This window comes from Crotalus tigris, unplaced genomic scaffold (genome assembly GCF_016545835.1).
Source record: "Crotalus tigris isolate CLP2741 ecotype Arizona unplaced genomic scaffold, ASM1654583v1 scf7180000024370.6872682, whole genome shotgun sequence".
Lineage (NCBI taxonomy): Eukaryota > Metazoa > Chordata > Lepidosauria > Squamata > Viperidae > Crotalus > Crotalus tigris.
The window spans coordinates 710341-730771 of NW_024100540.1; the positions used below are offsets into that span (position 1 = coordinate 710341).

The 20431-nt window shown below is 43.6% G+C and overlaps 1 protein-coding gene across 2 annotated transcripts in view; it reads right to left on the minus strand.

The window, feature by feature from the left end:
• ZNF385D (zinc finger protein 385D) overlaps nt 1-20431 on the minus strand; it is a 356261-nt gene that overhangs the window by 178058 nt on the left and 157772 nt on the right. For both annotated transcript variants that reach the window (XM_039327972.1, XM_039327973.1), the window contains exon 2: nt 1047-1189. In XM_039327972.1, the coding sequence (XP_039183906.1) occupies nt 1047-1189 (143 nt within the window). The remainder of the gene's footprint in view (nt 1-1046; nt 1190-20431) is intronic.

The window sequence follows — 20431 nt, forward strand, 5'->3', positions numbered from 1 at the left end:
CTGAACACAGTCAGCTAAAGTGGCCTGCAGTACTGCACTCTAACTGCTGTACCACCATACCTTTACAATATGTTTACAGGATTTTCCTTTGAAAAGAATGTTAATGCCTTATGTGCTTTGGGAGGGGAAAGGAGGATCATGCAATTTCTCCATGTATGAGGAACAAGTCCATTATATCTTCCCCACGTTCAGAAGATATGGCTGTATCCTAAATCAAGATTTCTGTTTTCATTGTGGTTTTTTTCTATATTCTTCTATCTATGGAATGCCTTCATTGGGGAGCATCGTCTGACATCTATTTAATGTTCTTTTGAGGCATTAGGTGGAGGTTTTTTAAAAAACAAACAAACAAACGCCCAACATTTCAGCAACTGTTTTAGTGCTTTTTATGTTTTTCCTCTTGTCCCTGGTACATTTGCTACTTTGTTGTCATTTTGATTAGTGATTCTAATGTGGTATTTTGTCATCATTAAGTTCTATAGGCTTAATTAAACCAAAGAAATGCAGCTACTGGGCAGTTTAAGAATGTAATAAACAAATACAGTGATTCATGAGAAAGCTCAGCCCTATTTAATATTCTTGTTAAAAGGGATTCAAAGTAGTTTCTCAGTATTATACTGAGAAACTGATCAGTTTAGTTTATGTCACTATAAATAATTTAAATATTTATTCTGAGTTTTTATTTAGAACCCATGGAAAAAGCAGCTAAATATTAATTTATAAATCACTACTTCAGAATAATGGATCTGATGTGTTCTTTCATTAGTTATAATTACTCCAATAACTAATTTGACATAAACAAAGGAGAATATTTGTAGTTCAGGGTTGAAATGAGGGATCCTTGGTGCTCTCTGAGCTTAGTTCTTTTCTTGTAGATGTTTCATTATCCAAACTAGATAACATCATCACTGAGACTAATTGCAGCTGATTTTGTGTGTGTACATGCATATGTTTGTGTCTATGTGTGTACACATTTGTATGAAGATATTGCCAATAATTAAATGGAGGTATACGACATGGAGTTAAAACTTCACTATGGTACTTACTGTATTGAAGTTGGGGAAGAGATTGACGGCTGCAGCAGTGTCCAGTGAGAATGGAAGAAAGGGTTTGAGATCCAATGATGGCGGCAAGGAGGGGATGGAAGGTCGCACCAGGGCTGGAAGAACAGGGCTCTGGCATGTACCTCCTATTTAAGGAAAAAGAAAAGAACAAATGAAATCATGCATAATCAATTTAGTTTCATTCTAATTTGGACAGCAGATATTAAAACCAAATCAATAAGAAACCTTCTTTATCAGTCCCATTGTTTTAGGAAGCCTAGCAGTAAACAATTATTTCTTCCACTTGCTTTTCAATTGTTGCATTGATTTCCAGATTGCTCAAAGTGTGAGGCACATCTTCAGTGTAAATCGTTGTCTGCTGTAAAATCAGCCAAGTTTTTTTTTTTAGAATAATAATTTTTTTGAGGTCCTATTGATTGAAAATATTATTTGGGCAAACTAAGAACCTTTGTCAATTAACTTCATTTAGTCCAGCCACATTGATGTTACAATTATTTTGGAATCGTCATTAATATAAATTGATATTGATAACAATCAGAGAAACATTTTCCTAGTTTCTTCTTTAGTTTTGTTCTGGCCCTTTAAGGAATAATCCATGATAATATTGCCTTCTTTCTAATGATTTGTTCTATTCATGAATATGCCTAGAGCAGAGATCTCCAACCTTTCTCACTTGGTGGACCAGAGGGAAAGGGAGGGAGAAGAATTTTACATGCGCGCATTCACATACACACAAATGGGGTTGTGAGCACGCGCAAAGCAAATAGGATGGTGTTAGCATCCGCAAGACACTTGCTAGCACTGCCCCATTTTTGCTGCGTGGGTGCTAGCACCACTCCATTTTCACTACACAGCACCCGTTTTCACCATGTGGTGCTTGTTTTTACCATACGTTGTCCTATTTTCACCACATAGTGCCCCATTTGTCTAGCAGTGGTGGCACTAGTGCAAATACAGGTGACTCCATGCACATATGTGTATACACTGGCCAGCCTGTTCCACGGCCCACAGGTTAGGGACCCCTGGCCTAGAGCATAGAATAAGATACAATACAGCCAAAATAGCACTTATATTACATAATTAAATGATTTGTGAATGACAAATTAGATGGTTAGGTCTGCAAGGAAATTTAGAACTTTAAGCTATGAAGCAAAAGTTGAAATACATTTTCATAAGTCCTATACAATCTTTAAGAAAGTAGTCCAGATACAAACCTCGTTCCTTAAATATTTACATCACTTTGGGCCTTTTTAAGCAGTACTGCGTAACATTTTGCTCATAATCTTTGCTTCACTTTTAGTCTATAAAGCTGAGGAATTCATCTGAGGGAGGGATGTTTTGCCATAATCCTTATTGTAGTATAGTACTTTTTTATCCACTTTTTTAGGACATAGTTGTCAGCACTAACGGCAGAGTGAAATTACTGAATCAGAGGTTGGCTGTTGGGAGAAAGATGAACAACTCATCCTTCTCAGAACAAAAAAGAAGTCAGAAACATTTGCTTTTTAAAAAAAAAGAGAAAAGAGGACTTATGCAGCCCTACCATTGTAATGAATAAGCACACATTAGTGCCTTTAATTTCCTTCTTTCAAAAATGTGAGCTGAAAGTTATTGTTTAAAATTGTGGTTTTGCCAATTTGTTTCAAATACCTCTGGCAAGTATCCTAAAGCATGCCTGCAGGCAAAAGTAATATGAAAATTAGTCATGAAGAATGATTTTATTGATCAAAGACAGCCTATTATAACATGAATGGAGAAAAATATAGAAATACATTTTCAATTTACTCCATACAATGAAAAACCATTTCTGTTTGCAACACTTAAAGATTTTCTTTTTACTCTTAATAAATTAATTCATGTATTTATCCATAGCATTCACAAGCGGGCTTTATAATTAATTTCAGTGACCGATTTCAGTGAACAATCTAGAAATGAAGCATTCTCTAAAGTACTGGACAGAATTTTCAAAATATTTGGCAAATACTGATCTTTGCTTTCCTGATAACAGTAGGAAAGATATATTGAAATGAAGCCATATTTCTCTTGGATTTTGATAAGAAGATGTCTCTTTAAGATGGATCAACATTTGTTACTAACTCCTTATGACTGATTGCAATACATTCAACAGTCTGAAAACCTAAAAGTATTGGTTAAAAATGGTTCTCTATTTTGGTACATCTTTAGATCAACACAGGTGCTAAATAAGTTTTTTTAAAAAAATCAGGAAATTCTTAAACTTTGACTGTATTCTTTTAATCTGAAGAAAACCAAAGAAATGACATAGACATAGCTCACAATATCTCAGAGTAGAGTTAGATTCACAATCATTTTCACAGTGGCAAATAATCATTTGAAAAAGCAAGAATAGTAAACTTTAGGCTTTCATATATAGGTAGCAAATTCTTCTTTCTTTAGCAAATCTGGCAGGGGAGATACCTTGAATCTAAATCGAATCATTTGCACAATACAGATAATCTTTGATTAACAACCCAAATTAGGAGCAGCAACTCCATCGTTAAGTGATACTGTAGTTAAATGAAGCATCGCAAGACTGCAGTGCACTTATGACCTCACTTTTGCTGTGGTTAAGTCAGGCACTATATGATTATAAGTTATGATTTTACTCTTGGCTTCTCCATTAACTCCATTAATTCTGCTTTTTGGAAATTAGCTGCAAAACATGCAAATGGTAATCATGTGGACAATGTGATGGTTGTAAACACCCACCAGTTCAATGATAATCATGTGGTCACAAGGATGTTACTAGTCATAAGCACCAGGATGGATTACAAAGTTATTTTTCAGAATTATCATAAAATCAAATAGTTGCTAAATAGGCCGTTTCTAAGCATATCTACCTATATTAAAATGCTGTGAGAAAAATATTATAACTGAGGCTTCATTTCAGCTTTTAACTTATGATATAGTATACTAAATCATCAGTTCTCTGACTTTTGGTAGGAAATCAGTTGGCAGCCCTTTCTTACTCCTTTTCAGTTACTTTCTAAAATGCCTGACAAATTTTAGTGATAAGAAAACATCTGTCTAATAAATCAAGCAGATTAATTTATAGCTCATATTTATTTCACACTGTACCCTGACTTCCTTGGAATCTCTTGGTGATTTACAACACTTGTGGAAGTGGAAATTGAATCCGACCTTTAGAAAAGGGCTATTATGGAAGGAGAGTCAATAAAAGAATTAGACATGGAGTCAATGTTCATTTTAGAGAATCACACAGTTATTCATCAGCTGGTTAAATATCAGCTAAATTGACCTGAAGAGCATTTAAGACACTGTAATGAGTACTGAGAATGTTGGCCATATAGACCAAATAATTGATAAATCCAGCACTCAAGTACAATAACTGAATGTAAACATAATAAGAACCAGTTACAAAGTAGAATGCTGTTTTTCATAGATGGTCAGTTGGCCAATCAAGTTCTTCTGCCTGATACTCATTTCCATTTGATGTGCCATCTGGATATCTATAAAGTTACCAGGGATGTCAAACTTGATTTCATTGAGGGCCACATCAGGGTTGTGGTTGACCTTGGGTAGGTGGGGGGAGCATGGCTGGGGTGGCATAGCCAGCTCATTGTTCATGTTGGGGGGGCACCTGTGGTGGCCCGGATGGGGCTGGGGGATCCATTGTCTCCAGCTGAGGAAGGCGAGACCAGGGCAAGCGCCATACCTTTCTCCATCAGAGGAGCCTTGCTGTCCCTCTCAGGCCATGCAGAGGACCCCCAGTGATGCAGGTGCCTGGAGTCCTGGGAAGTGGAGGGCAAGCACCCAGTTCAGCCTTTCTCAAGGGGGTGCCCAGCTGTGTTTACTGTCAACTCCAAAAATGTGCTTGGCTGTAGCCATTTTCCCTATTCATTTTCGGTTGACACATAGAATGGAGGAAGGAGTGCCAGGTGCTTCGCTAGTATAAATAAACTTTTATTCCATGGGAACCAAGGTCATCAGCTGTTCCCGAGACTGCAGCTGGGCATTGCATAAAAAACTCGCCAAGAGGATGTATTGGGAACGTAGTTGCCTGCATAACCTTAAGGATGGGATTTTTTAACGTTGTATTGGGGAATTGTTACATGTATCTCCAGACTTGATTTCACTTTTGATATACCAATATTTTGTAATCAATAAACATGTTCTTTGAGGAATTCTCAAGCCTTGGAGTTCTGCTTTATTCATCTCTGTCTGTTGAAACCATGACCTTAAACCAAGTCTCTTAAAAGTTTGTTTTTTCTGGGTGCTGAGCCCTGACTGCATACCCACTCACTTTTGGGAGAGCAGTAAAGACTCGGTGAAGACTCAAGATGGAGAAGAAAATTGAAACCACTGCTAGCTGCAACAGGACTTAGGCTGTCAGAGCACAGGCTGGCACTCCAGCCACTGAGAAGGCATCACTGGCAGGAGCTCAGCCAAAGACGAGGGTGATCCAACCTGGGAAGCTGGTACCACATGAAGGAGCCCTAGCAGACCTCTTCCAAGCCAAGGCTGCCCCTCAGTGCAGGAGCACTCCTGTAACTGCTGGAGAGGAGCTCTTATTGCTACCATCCCAGGGTTCTTCATCTGCAGATGGCAAGAAAGGAAAGGAGCTGATGGGATGACTCCAGAGAGTGGAGATTTCAGTCCATAGTCCACGTCCCCTTGCTCAAACAGCTGAAGGAGAAGTTCGGCCGGCTGGAGGTGAAGGATGCTGCTTTGCCCATCCCCCAACCAGCTGTGATACCAAGCCTTGTATCCCAGCCAAGTTTGTTGCCAGGACCATGGGATGCCAGTCCTGGAGCCCAGCCAAGAGAAGTCCAGATAGTGGTTTGGCCACGTTCCCTGGACCAGCAAGCCACCCAAGTCCAGCAGCAATGCAGGCAGCTCTGCCAAGGTTTGAACTGCTTCCCATCAAGCCCACCTTTGATGGGGATCCTGAGAAGCTGAACTTCTTCTTAAACCATGTGTGGGCTCATTTAGATCACTACATTTATGCCTATCTGGATGGGGCTATGATGGTGAATGCTGTGGCAGCAAATTTAGAGGGAGAAGCAGCCGACTGGGTGACCAACCTCCATGATGAAGAAGCTCCTGAATTGCACAGCATTAATCTATTCATGGAGCAACTGAGGGGTGAGTTTGAAGACAAATCCTAAGTCCTGATAGCTGAGAAAGAATTCACTGCCTGAAGCAAAGAGGTCACCCTGCAAAGGAGTACATCAGGAGAGTTGCTAACTGGCTAGGTCAATGGCCTGAGCGGTCACTGATCAACTACTTCAAACAGGGGCTAGATCACAATTTGCTTTAAGCCTCCATCATTCGAGATCTTCCTAACCTATTGCATGAGTTGTACTATATGGTGGTGGCACTGGACCACCCTCGAAAGTCAAGCACCACTGAACCCAAGCCACTGGGCATCCAAGAAAAATGCCTCTATGGCCAATATCCCTAAGCCTCTGCAGCCACCAATATCTCCCAAGCATCAGCCAGGGCTCTAATCAAGTGCCATGCTGTGGAGTGCCCAACTCCTCACCCTCTCCCGGGAACATGCCAGTCACTGCTGTGAAACCACAAAGAGAGCTCCAGAGAGGGAAGAGAGAAAACTAAGTGGACACATTAAGGCCTCGGTGTTGAAGCCTCCCCTCCCACTGAGCTTGAAGCCAAACCCCAATCTGAGCCACAGCAGATGCCGGCACCATACGACAATAATGAGGAAGGCGAGGAGGACCCCATGGTGAGTCATCCCATTCACTCTTTTGCCACTCCCACCAGGCTGATAGTGCCCAAAACAGGGGCTCACATGAATTTGAACATCCTAATAGACCCAGGGTGCACCCAATGCTTAATTAACTTACCCACTATACTCAAACTGGGTATCCGAGCCAAGCTATTGCTCCTGCCCATGAGGTTTGAGCAGGTTGATGGGTCCCTCATCAGAGGTGCCCCTGGCACACACCTAATCAAACCTGTGCATTTGGAAATGGGTCGGCATTGGGAAATCATCCTTTTTATGGTGGTTCGGAAGATGACCGAAGCAGTAATTTTGGGGCTAGCATGGCTTGATAAATGGCATCCTATCATCTGGTGGGAGGAGGGAATGTGGAAGTTAAGACTGGGGACAGGACCCCTCCCACCTGCCACTGACGATAAAACAGAGACACTGCCATCAACAAGATTCAAGGGGAGCTCTGCAAGACCCTAAAGACTGTAGCTGAAAAACTGCCGGGGATTCAACTGGTTCCCACAGAATACTGTCATTTTGTGGAAGCATTTAGTGAGAACAAATGTGACATCCTCCCCTCACATCAGGCCACAGACTGTGCTATTGATATTCTGCCTGGTGCCAAGCTCCCAAAACCAAAAATTACTCTATGACAGCCAGAGAGATGAAAGAACTGAGAGAGTATATCGATAAAAATTTAGCTTGGGGTTTCATTCAGCCTGCCAAATCACTTGTGGCTGCTCCCGTGCTCTTCAAAAAAAGAGATGGGCCTCTTTGATTATGCATAAATTTTAAATCTTTGAACGCAGTCAGCATGGAAAATACGTACCCCCTCCTCCTGGCTAAAAGAAAAAATTTTACCAAGATTTAAGAGAGGCTTATTACTGGATCCTTATTTATTACTTTGGTATTTATTAAGTTCACTTTATTCAAGTGTACTCTTCACCAGAATCAATTGCCAACCCATAATATGAGCAGTTGGAAACAAACTTATTCTGTTTCTATTCTATTCTATTCTTGGTCTAAGAATAATTCAGTTTTACAAATATAGATTGGAATGGCAGAATATTATGATTTATGTCCACTGATAATAAAAGCTCCCATTACTCTCTCCTCTAAAGATAGTCCATGTTGCTCCACATGCCAGAGCAGATAACTCTTATGGCAAGTTGCATCTAAGAACTATATAAGCAAGATCTTATGGATAGACATCATAAAAATGTCTTTGCCAAGGAGAAGGGATGTCTTTAAACTGCTAAATAAACTCAGTCATTTTGCATATTTTAAATGAAAGCATTTTGTTCTCTTTATATGTTTGTATTCAAATTTCATAACAATAGTAACCAAAACACCATCCATTAGGTTTTGTAACATCACACTCATAATAGGGCAGATTTATTCTTCTGGGAGAAAAAAATATGTTTTTCTATGAGTTCTGGATTGTTATTTTTATGCCTGGAAAGTGCAAAAATATTTGATTAAACAACATTGCCTTGATCTTTCAGTGCAACTTAGGTTGATTTATTTTTCATTACAGTATAATAGACCTGATAACACTGAAACTCTTCTGTAACCCCCAATGATACTTTTACTTTAGCTTGATGCTATGTTAGGGAAATAAGGAATCCTATTCCAGAAAGCATTCTACCTATACATTAGGTACAGAAAGGTATAAGAGTGATGGTAGTAGGTGAAGTTATGAATTCCTGCCAGCTAATTGTTACAAGATATCCTGTGATTGTATGCCATTACCTTAGATGAAGTCAAGTGTATTGAAGAATTTTACTTTTTAATATGAAAGAAGGGTAATAATCATAAGAAAATCATTTATTAAATTAAATTATTAAAACAATTTTAGATTTCATCTTGATTGCCTTGGTTGCTTTTTACAATACAGCTTCAGAATTCCATTAAAATGTTCACCAGGACATTTGGATTCTGAAATGTTGCACAAGATATTTGCACAGAACAGCTTTGAGAATTAGAAACTCTTAATGTTATATGCAACATCTCTGCCTGTGTCTATATATATATATCTCATATATACTATAAGCTATTTCAATTCTACACAAAGTTAATAACAATAAAAATTAGATTTTAGAAACATTTTAATTAAAATACTATTTAATATTCACTCAAATATTCATTTTTGTGACATTCTAAGCAAATATCAATGAACAATTGAACCTGGAAAGTTTACCTTATTTCGAATGTTCATGGATGCTCATCATTGCTTCAATATTGCAAACAGTAGTATATTATATTATATTTCAGTATTAAGCTGAAAAATTCTATTTGCATCTTTCCTTGATAGCAGTCTGTTATAATCTTGGGTAACTACATAAGTCATTTTTCTGCTATGTGTGAATCAGATAAAAAGATTAATTTGCTTCTTTGGAATCCATTGACTCTATCAGTTAGATGTGCTCATTTCTAAACTCTTTCCTGTCAACTGCAGGATTAATTTTTGGAAGCAGCTATCTTATCAGAATGCTTCTTTCAAATGTGTTTTCCAATTTTTATTTTGAAAATTCAAATACACTAATGAAATGCAGCATTATGCTGACCTTTATGGAATGGCTTTCATTGGAGAAGGAGTTATTTTCATCTTCAGTGATGCAACTCATATGACTACCAACAGTTCTTCAGATCAACTACACTAGAAATCTTTGAAATTTAAGAGGGAAGGAGCGTTGTCTTACCTGAACACCTTTTCTCAGCACAGAGATGGAGAATCCACCAATGGATTTAGACTGTGTTCCTGCTCAATCAGATCAAGTCAGTCAAACCTGCTATGCCTGTCCTGGACTAGGATGTCCCAGTCTCGACGTGGGCGAAGCCATTGACTGACTGCATGATGTGTTGGCTCACAGAACCTAACCCTAGGCCTAAGGAACCTGCGAGGGTGGGAGTGGATTCTCCATCTCTGTGCTGAGAAAAGGTGTTCAAGTAAGACAACGCCCCTTCTCCAGAACAGGAAATGGAGAATCCACCAATGGGACATACCAAAGCCTACTGTCTCTGTGGGAGGGAAGCAGGCCAGTCCAGTGGGATGCCTCAAGGTACAACCTGTTGGAGCACTCTCCTGCAGAAGGAGGCCTCCACAGAGGCGAACCTGTCCAGTTTGTAGTGTCGGATAAAGGGCAAAGGTGAAGACCACGTAGCCACCCTACAAATGTCCTCAATGGACGTCTGAATGGCCCATGCCACAAAGATAGCTGCACTGCATGTTGAGTGGGCCATGAGCCGACATGGAACTGGCAATGAATTGGACTGGTATGCCCCTGCTATACACGCCCTGATCCACCTGCCAATCATGGAAGCAGACACCTTTCGACCCGTGGAAGAAGGGTGGAAGGACACGAAGAGGGCCTCAGAGTTGCGGAAGGCAGCCGTCCATTTGATGTAACAATGGAGCGCCATATGAACATCCAGAAGATGCCATTGCCATTCCAGATCATGAGATGGATTAGGGCAGAAATCTGGAAGCACGATTTCCTGTGCCCTGTGGAATAGACAGTTAACCTTAGGGATAAAGGTAGGGTCTAACCAAAGGACCACTCAGTCCCAGTGAAAGATGCATAAGTCATCCCTGGTGGAAAGTGCCGTTAACCCAGATATCCATCATGCAGAAGTGGTTGCCACTAGGAAGGCGACCTTGAGAAACAAGGATCGCAGATCACACATACTGAGAGGCTTAGAGGGTGGCCTGGTGAGGGCCTGAAGAACCCATGGCAGTTCCCAAGAGGGATACCTATGCACCACAGGTGGCTTTGAGTTTGTGGCACCCTTGAGGAACGAATGTATCAATGGGTGTTGACCTAGGGATACTGCGTTGTCGCAGGTAAGTAAGGTGGAGAGAGCTGCAACCTGTCTGCATATCATATTCGGTGCCAGGCCCCTCTCTAGACCCTCTAGTAGGTAGTCCAAGATCCTTGGAACCGTCAAATCCGATGTAGTCAGGCGGTGTTTTGTGCACCACAAACAGAAATTTTTCCATGTGGCCTCATAAATAAGGTTGGTAGCAGGTCGTCGGGAGGCCTGGATCATGGAAATGATGCCTGGTGAGCAGGATCCTGCGCTCAAGTGCCAGGTGGCTAACAGGAGCCATTGAGGATCCAGATGTTGCAGGGCCCCCTGGCTGAGTGAGACATGACGCAGAGGAATCCTCCATGGGTGAGATATGGAAAGGCTCATAAGGTCGGCGAACCATTGTCTCCGCGGCCAGTACGGGGCCACTAGAAGAACCTCAGCCCTCTCCTGAAGGAGCTTGCGGATGATCGCCAGAATAAGAGGGAGGTGTAGAGCAGTCTCTCTGGCCACAGACTCTGGAGAGCATCCGCCCTTTCCACTCCTAGAGACGGAAAATGAGAAAAGAACCTTGGTAGTTGAGCGTTCTTCGGGGAGGCTAACAGGTCCAATATCAGTAAGCCAAACCTGTCGGAGATTTCTCTGAAGAGGTCTGGATGCAGATGCCATTCCGAATGGTTCACTGTTGACCTGCTCAGGAAATCTTCCTGTCTGTTTGCCTCTCCTGAGATATGGTCGGCTCTGATGGAGGCAAGGTTGGTTTCTGCCTAGGAGCCCAGCAATTGGGCCTCGGCCATGAGGGTACAGGATTGGGTACCCCCTTGCCGGTTCACATGGGCTTTTGCTGCCATGTTGTCCATGAGGATCAGCACATGATGTTTCACGATCCTGCTGTGGAAGTGACGGAGGTCCAGGTGTACGGCCCTCAGCTCCAACCAGTTGATGTTGTGCCTCAGGTCTGAGCAGGACCACCATCCTTGAGCCCACTGTGACTGAAGGTGCACTCCCTAACTGAACAGACTGGCGTCAGTCATAATGGTGAGTCGAATGGGTTCCTTGAAAGAGGACCCTCTGGCATGGCTGGAGAGATCCACCACTTGAGGCACCGCAAGGTCTGATGAGGGACCCTTACCCTTCAGTTGAAAGAGCTGGTGCCCAGTCTTTGGAAGGGGAGCAGGAACCACTGGAGGTTCCTGGAATGCAGCCTGGCCCATGGAATGATCACTATAGCCGATATCATCTTCCCTAACAACTGGGAGAGGATGGCCAACGTTACTATTCGGTCTCTGAAGATTTTGAGGACCAACTCCCGGATACTGTCCCTGCGTTCCTGAGACAGATATACTCGGCTTCCTACCATGTCTATAATAGCCCTACAGGTGTAATAGCCTGGTTGCAGGAACCATCTGGCTCTTTAGAAAGTTTACCGAGAACCCGTGATCCTGAAGGACCTTTATCACCAACCTGAGGTCTGAGTGGGTGGCCGGGATAGACAACGACTGGATTAGAATGTCGTCCAGGTAACATTGGACCCAGACCGGCACCAGTCTCAGGTGGGTGGCCAGTACCGCCAGGATCTTGGTAAACACTCTCAGAGCCGAGGACAGGCTGAACGGGAGAGCCCTGTATTGATAATGGTAACCCATGTAATTGAATCTTAGGAACCGTCGGTGGTCGAGAGAGATGGGAATGTGGAGATATGCTTCCGTGCGGTCTATGGACGTCAGGAAGTCTCCCCTTCTTACACTGCCCAAGATGGATTGGAGCGTTTGCAATCTTGAATTTGCAATATGCAAGGTGGTAATTCAGACCTTTGAGGTCTAGGATCACTCTCCAGCCCCCTGAGGCTTGGGGACCATGAAGAGGATGGAGTAGAATCCCAGACCTCTCTGACCTGCCAGTACCAGTTCTATGGCTTTTATGTCGAGGAGGTAATGAATAGCCTCTTGCATGAGTCCTTTCTTTGTGCAATTTCTTGGTTGAGGACAAGAGATGAAATACCCCAGAGGGCTGATAATGAATTCCAGGGACATGCCGTGATGAATGGTGTTTAGGACCCAAGCATCTGTGGTGGTGGCCTCCCACTGGTGAGTGAAGAGGGACAACCTGCTCCCTATGGGAGGGACAGTCTGAGAATCACTTAGACCATTGGAATGGACATCCCCCCCCCCCGAAAAGGCCGTTTGCCCTGAAACTGTTGCCTGGGTCTGGGACTCGGCCTGTCAACCGGGCGGTCCTGCCTGACCGTGAATGGGCAGTGGGATTGAGTATAACTGGGACTAGGACCTGATCGAAAGGACTGCCTGCAGGCATAAGGGTTGGCCTGTCTGTCCACATGTCTGGTAAGATGGTTAAGTACCTTACGTTTGTCTTTGTTCTCGGTCAGGTATGATGCCAGAGCTTCCCTGAATAGTTTGCCACCCTGCTGCTGCCAGGCGCCATTTGGACTTGGTGTCAGTGTGCCAGTTCTTTAGCCAGAGCAGGCGACGTGCCATTAAAGTGGGAGGCTGGAAAAATACTGATTGTCTGACAGAAATTGTGGGTGAAAGGGAGGTTTTCCTGTTCCCCAGACCACACTTAAATTTAGAAATGCCAGACTAGCCTGATATCCTGTTTTTAACTCTGCACATGATATATTGCACACTGTCTATCACATGATATATTGCAAACTGCTAAAAGCATTCCTGTGTTAGAATAAGGAACTATAGGATGTAACCATATATGGAATATGTCTTGATCAGGAAATACCTACGTATTGGGGGTTATAAATATGATCATCTATGCCCCGGTCGGGTGTTCAGACCCTTTAAGCTGTGAATAGCTCTCTGAACCTGCGCAATAAACTTCCCTTTCCTCAAAAGAGCTGACTCAAGTCTCTCACTTCTACAACAGTTTCTGGTGCGTTGGCCAGGAAACTTGAGTGAGGCGATGTTCCGCTGAGGGCGGCTTGACCCTTCGGACCTGCTGGGAAGCCATCTCTGAATAATTCTCCAGGCGCCATGGGGGTCATTCCTCTGGGAGACAGCTGTGGCTTGTCAGCAGAGCTGACAGTGCTGAGAGCCAGTCCAAGAACCCTTTTGGAAAGGGAAGGAGGTCTGAACCAGCTCCTGGCCAGAATAACAACAAGGCAGGCGAGTATGTGTTTAAACTAATTGTACATATCTCACTTGAAGATAGAAGAGGGGATCTGATCAACCCCCTGGACTCGGGACGGTGGTCCTAAAGAAGTCTGTGTTAAGCTGTGTGGGTGGTTAAGCCAGTGCATTTCCTACTAGTGACCGTTGGAACGTCCGGCACTGTAGGTCATTGGCAGTGTGTTAGGATGGGGGGGTATAGCAGTGTTCCCAGCACACCGCTGGAATGCATGTTAAAAGGATTTGATAAGTACTTTAATCATACCCAGTATAAGGGTATGATTAAAGTACTGGAATGCATGTTAAAAGGATTTGATAAGTACTTTAATCATACCCAGTATAAGGTTCCCTATCCAAAGGTAACTAGGGATAAGCTGCAGCTTTTATGTAAGCATCAATGGCCTCACATGGATGTGGGGTGGCCCCCGGAGGGAACTTTTAAGAATCAAATCATTGATGATCTCACTTCTCTGATAGCAGCCAATGAGGAAAACTATCCTAACCAATTTCAGTATATAGATCAGTGGGGGAATGCAGTAGCAGGGCAGGCAGATGAGTTATTGCAATGTCAGACTGAAATGGTTCATTTGTGTGTGGCTAGACCTAAAGGGAAAAAGCTTCAGGTTGAGACTAAAAGAGTCAAGGATGTGAAGATTTTAGAGACTAAGGTATCAGATGTAAAGAAAGAGATAAAGGTGGAAGTAAAGGAAGTAATCCTTAGACCCCATCCCTATGTGCCGCGCCTCTCCCCCATGCCCCCAGTGCCAGCTGCAGCAGCTGCTGTGCCTGGGGATGGGCTGACTGCTTCTGCTGTGCCCGGGGACTTGCAACCAGCTGTGAGACAGAAACAAAGGGGGAGGCTGTCGGCCCCCAAGGAGGAAGGGGATTTGGAAGGTCTCTCTGTAAATGTGAGGGGAGAAGTAAGTGAAGAGGTTGTGGCAGGATGTACAGCAATTGTTGAATACTTTGTTGACTCCCGAGGAAAGGGAAAAGTGGAAGGCTGCTGACAGGCAGTGCTTGAGAGATAGATTGCCAGCTGTACAGGATATACAGCCAGAGTTGGAAACAAGGGCACCAGAGAATGATCCAGAATGGAATGCACAGGATCCACCACAGATGAGATTGCTGAAGGAATATCAGAATTTAGTAGTAGAGGCTCTTCTTAAGGCTGGAAAGCCTCCGGTGAATATGTCAATGCCGTCTTTTGTGATGCAGGAAGCAGATGAAAGTCTGGAGAGTTTCTTGCAGAGATTGATTGAGGCTTATAAGCTATATACTCAGGGTGATCCAAGGAGTGCTGATAACAGGAGGATGTTGAATGAGAGGTTCATAGCACAGAGCTATGATGACATAAGGAAGAAGTTGCAGAGGTTGGAGGGAGCATTAAGGAAGAATACTACAGAGTTGTTGGAAGTAGCAAGGAAAGTGTTTATTAATAGGGATAAGGTGGAAAAGAAGGAGAGAGAGGTGAGGATGCATAAAAAGACAGAGTTGTTGGCTGTGGCATTGCAAGGAGGGACCGTGCTGGGACCTAATCAGTGTGCTAATTGCAGAGAGGAAGGTCATTGGCAAAAGGAATGTCCTAGACAGCAGATGAGAGGAAGAGATTGGAGAGGAAGAATAGGTAGAAGACGTGGGGGTGTTGAAGGAGGACCCACCCTAGGTTTCCCTTTAGGGGAAGGGGACAGAGGAACCCGAGGGTATAAAGGAGATTGGGATAGAGAGAGGGAAGTTGAAGGGATTGGATTGGCAAGGACCGGATGGATGGATTGAGCAAGGACATAGGGCTTTAGGCTGGGAAAGAAAGCAAGCAGTGTTAGCTATTGCCGAACCCCTAAATAGAACCCCCAAATAGGCGACAGTTAAGGGATTTTTTAAGTTTGGCAGGATTTTGTCGAATATGGATACCAAATTATGCCTTATTAGCAGCACCTCTTTATTCGGCTACAAAAGGGGGTGATGCAGAGCCCTTCAATTGGGAGGGAGAACAAAGGAGAGCTTTTAAGGAAGTGAAGCAAGCCCTCACATCAGCACCAGCCTTGGCTTTGCCTAACTTAGAAAAGCCTTTCAACCTATATGTAGACATTAAAAAGAATATTGCATTGTGGGTGTTGACACAATAATTGGGGCAGTGGCAGTGCCCGGAGGCATTCTTATCTAAGCAATTGGATGGGATGGCCACATTGTTCGAAGGTTCTTGCTGCTATAGCAGTCCTTTTACAGGATTGCAATAAATTGACCTTCTCATGTCCCATAAGTGTCCGCACTCCTCATGCAATCCATTCTATTTTGGACAGATAGTAAATATGCTTTTTTTTTACTTTACATGCTCATGGTGCTGTGTACAAAGAGAGAGGATTTAGGGATTCTGCGGGCAAATATGTGTTACATGGACACTTGATAAAGAGTCTTCACGATGCAGTACAAAAGTCAGCAAAGGTTTCAGTTATGCATTGGAAGGGGCCATCAGGGGGGAGTGTAGATTCTGGAAATGGTGCAGGAACTGAATAAGCAGGTGGAAAAACTCAGAAACTATGTTATTGAACAAACACCACCTAAGTTGATAACTAGATGTCACCCTTTTGAACCTGGAGATAAAGTGTGGGTGAAACATTGGAAACATGAGCAACTGGAAGGGAGATGGAGAGGGCCTTATGAAGTAATAATGGCTTCTCCTTTAGCTATAAAGATTGCAGAATCTAAGTCCTGGATCCACTGGACCAGAGTCAAGGCGGAAGCAGAACCCCTGTGGACAGTGACCAGGGACCCAAAGGTTTCTACCAAGCTTATTTTTAAACGTGTTTAATGAATATTCTATTGTTTGTATAACAGATATTATAGTAGCACAAGTGTATCCTGCACATATATCTACGGCTGTTCGGCTGGAATTCAACCCCCTGCTAAGCCACTCCGGAAGCTGGCTTTCTACACATGGTAGAAGAAAGGATGGAAGGATTATTATTGCTTTTATATAGTACTATTGTTGCATGTAATAATGTTTGTCTCTTTAATCTAGGTCAATGGAGCAAGCCAGAAGAGCTCCCAGTATCGTTCAGTCTTATGCTATAGGCACTGGCACTTGTGATGATCACCCCCTATTGGTTTTTTACCAGAATGCTGGAATGGTCTCTTGCCTCATCCTTGTCAATTTCCACTAGCGTTTGACAGAATAGTTAAAGAAACTTGCATCACTAGACAACCTGTCAACCCAGAAGCCTGTCAATATGCTGGATATATTATTAGGAAAGGCATATGGGTTAGGGCCCCATATAAGAAGCCTCCTCCACCTGTAACATTGGAATGTGGGCCTCCTTTATTTTGGGGTTGGGAGCAAGTTACCCTAGTCTTGCAGTTAAAAATGGGATGGAAGGGGACTTGTATTGTACGTGTAATTCCAGTGGAGTTTGGAGTCACTATCCGGAAACCCCAAAGGAAGCGCCCAGAGAGAAAACGAAGTAAAAGGTCCAACCAGAATAAGGATGTGCCCCATCCATTGGAGTCAAGGATGCAATATAATTTGTGGGTCCAGTTGGCTAAAATAGCCAATACAACAGATTTTTGCCTTTCTGAAGCATATGACATGGAGAATTTACTGTCCACATGTTTAATACCAGTATGTGTTCCAGTCACAGTGGCCAAGGAGTTTGGTCACTATGTGTTTAAAGAGCATATAGGCTATGAAACAGTGTACAGCTGGGGTCACATTTCCAAGTTTCTGCCACCCGATGCTCTAGCTTTACATACTCCTAACGTAGCCATTCCAGAAGACTTACAATGTGCACATATTACAGGTTGTGAGCAAAGTACACCTCTACCTCATTGCCTGAAGGTGAGCCAAGAAAAGCTAAATTGCACATCTTTCCAATCAGTGTCCTTTGGTTATATCAACATATGGTTGCCCAGGGGATGGTTCTTCACTTGTGGAAAAGACACTTTTAATTATATTCCTGCCAATCTAAGCACAACATATTGCTGTCTAAGTAGACTGACTACCTTCCTACCAGATAAGTCACTTTTTACGTCCTTTAGCGTCACACGTTACAAAAGGGCAGAAGTTTTGAATGAGGACTGTGATTCCTCTCGTACTCTTCTGAACGCTGCTGAGTACAATGCTTTGGCTATCTCATTAGTGGGAGTTCCTGCACTAGCTTTAAGGGCTCATGTTAATATAAATTCTGTGGCCTGCAACTTGGCTAAAACTATAAATGCCACTTCAATAGCCTTGTCTGCTATCAATCAGGAAATGGTGGAACTACGCAAGGCGATTTTACAAAATAGGGCAGCCATAGACTATCTCCTGCTCCTCCAACATATGGGATGTGATTGAGGGGATGTGCTGTTTTAATCTATCAGACCAATCCCCAGTTATAAACAAGCAGATTAAAGTGCTCCATAAAATGGCATTGGATTTGCAAATAGATTCCCTGGGAAGTTGGTGGAATAACTTATGGTCTTGGCTCCCAATGGGTCTTATTGGAAATATCATAAGAGCAGTAGTCATTTTTATTGCTATTCTGATTAGTAGTTGTTCTCATGCAATGTGCCTATTCATTGATGCATAACATAACACTGCCAAAACGTATGTCACTACTTGCAGAAAGAAAAGCAACTGCTCAAGTTATGGCTATGTGGGAATTCCATTACCAGGAGTATAATAACATACATACATCAGACCCAAGTGTTACAGGTTGAAACTTATCTGCAAGGCTGAGATAAGTCTCAACAGGGGGGAGTAAAGTGGGAGGCTGGAAAAATACTGATTGTCTGACAGAAATTGTGGGTGAAAGGGAGGTTTTCCTGTTCCCCAGACCACACTTAAATTTAGAAATGCCAGACTAGCCTGATATCCTGTTTTTAACTCTGCACATGATATATTGCAAACTGTCTATCACATGATATATTGCAAACTGCTAAAAGCATTCCTGTGTTAGAATAAGGAACTATAGGATGTAACCATGTATGGAATATGTCTTGATCAGGAAATACCTACGTATTGGGGGTTATAAATATGATCATCTATGCCCCGGTCGGGTATTCAGACCCTTTAAGCTGTGAATAGCTCTCTGAATCTGCGCAATAAACTTCCCTTTCCTCAAAAGAGCTGACTCAAGTCTCTCACTTCTACAACACCATCATGTTGGATACCATGGCCCTAGAGGAAAACCTGGCAGTGTGTAGAGTTGCATCGGAAGCATATTCTGTTGCCACTACAAGTGTGCTCAGGTTCTGATGTGTATGAACATCCTCTGGGGGAATTCTGGCTTGGAGCTTTTGGAGCCAGATCCGATATCGGAAATTCCTATCTCCGATAGGAACTAACTCCGATCCTCAGCCTTCAGTGCCTCAGATATATCTCCTGAGATCGTAGTGGGGGATACGAGAGGGACCAAGGGGTCGTCCACAATGGGCACCTCCAGCGCATCTACTAAATCTTGTGCAATGCTGAACAGTTTTTTCTCATTCCCACTGGGGAGGGGAAAGGTGTCAGGGGAGACCCACTGTTTCTGGACCGCATTGAGGAATCGGGGCAGACAAGGTATATGATGCTGTGTTGCTACCGGTTCGGTGAATACAGGGTCTGCATCTGAATTGGATGTTGTTGTTGTCACTGGCGGGACCAATGTGAGCTGTAGAACTGGCCTTACGAGGCAAGGGTGTGAAAAGAGAGGGCTTAAGAAGCCCGCCGAATGGCAGTGGGTCCAGGAGAGGATCCTCTGACCATGGGGCATCTAATTCCTGGTCATACTCCAGAGGGGATGAGGCCCTGCTATATGAAGATTGGGACAGGGAGGGAGGCTCATGATATCCCGTGGAAGGGAAACAACTGAATCGGCCGCAAGATCCCGATCCACTGCCTGAGCAATTAACGCCTGAAGGCAGTCCTCAGGGGGAAAGATGTCAGCTTTGGCTACCCTGAGTCCAGCAGCCATGGGGATGAAGATAGCCTCTGAGACCGGGCGCTGGACCTGTGATACCGGTACCGATTGAGGAATGTAAATGTCCTGATCTGGTCCAGGCGGAGCGGGAGAGATGAGTGGCTCTCCTGGTGACCCGACCCCCTGGGCAGAGATAGAAGGACCTAGTGGTAAGTCAAAAGGGGGGGCTTCGGCTTGTTCAGCCTCAGCTCTGGTCTGTTTTTGTGCTCTAGAAAATTCTTTCTCTAGAACCTGGTGTCTCCTGCTGGACTGCTTCTCCACCAATTTTGAGGTCTTTCCTGCAGAGATGGGCTTGGCCTTGGCCGAGATTCTACCTGCGGCCTCCTGGTTGGAGGATCTGTGCCGTTTCTGGCCCAAGGAAGGAGGTAAGGCATCCTTGGTCTGGGAGGCTGGGTTGTCCTTTATCCTGGTTAGGTAACTCAGGTGCATGAGAGGGTACCCCTGGGATTGATTTCGATTGGCAGGTGAGTGTGAAGAACAGGGAATGACAATGATCACCCTGATCCCCTGGTCATCAGACCGGCGCTAATGACCAGTGGCGTCTACAACCACAGCAAAGTCACTGAGGTGATGACAGCCAGCCTGCTCGTAGGGTGTACTGTGTTGCCAGGCCAGCGAGGTGATAAGTGGCAATACAGACTGCATGGTGGACGGACCTGTGGGATGGCAAAATTCCTTGCATGCTGACCACAGTCCAGTTGATGACCCACCAAGAGGTGACCAGGTAGGGAGACACCAGATTAGGGCCTAAAATTTGGGCACCTTGGACCTTGT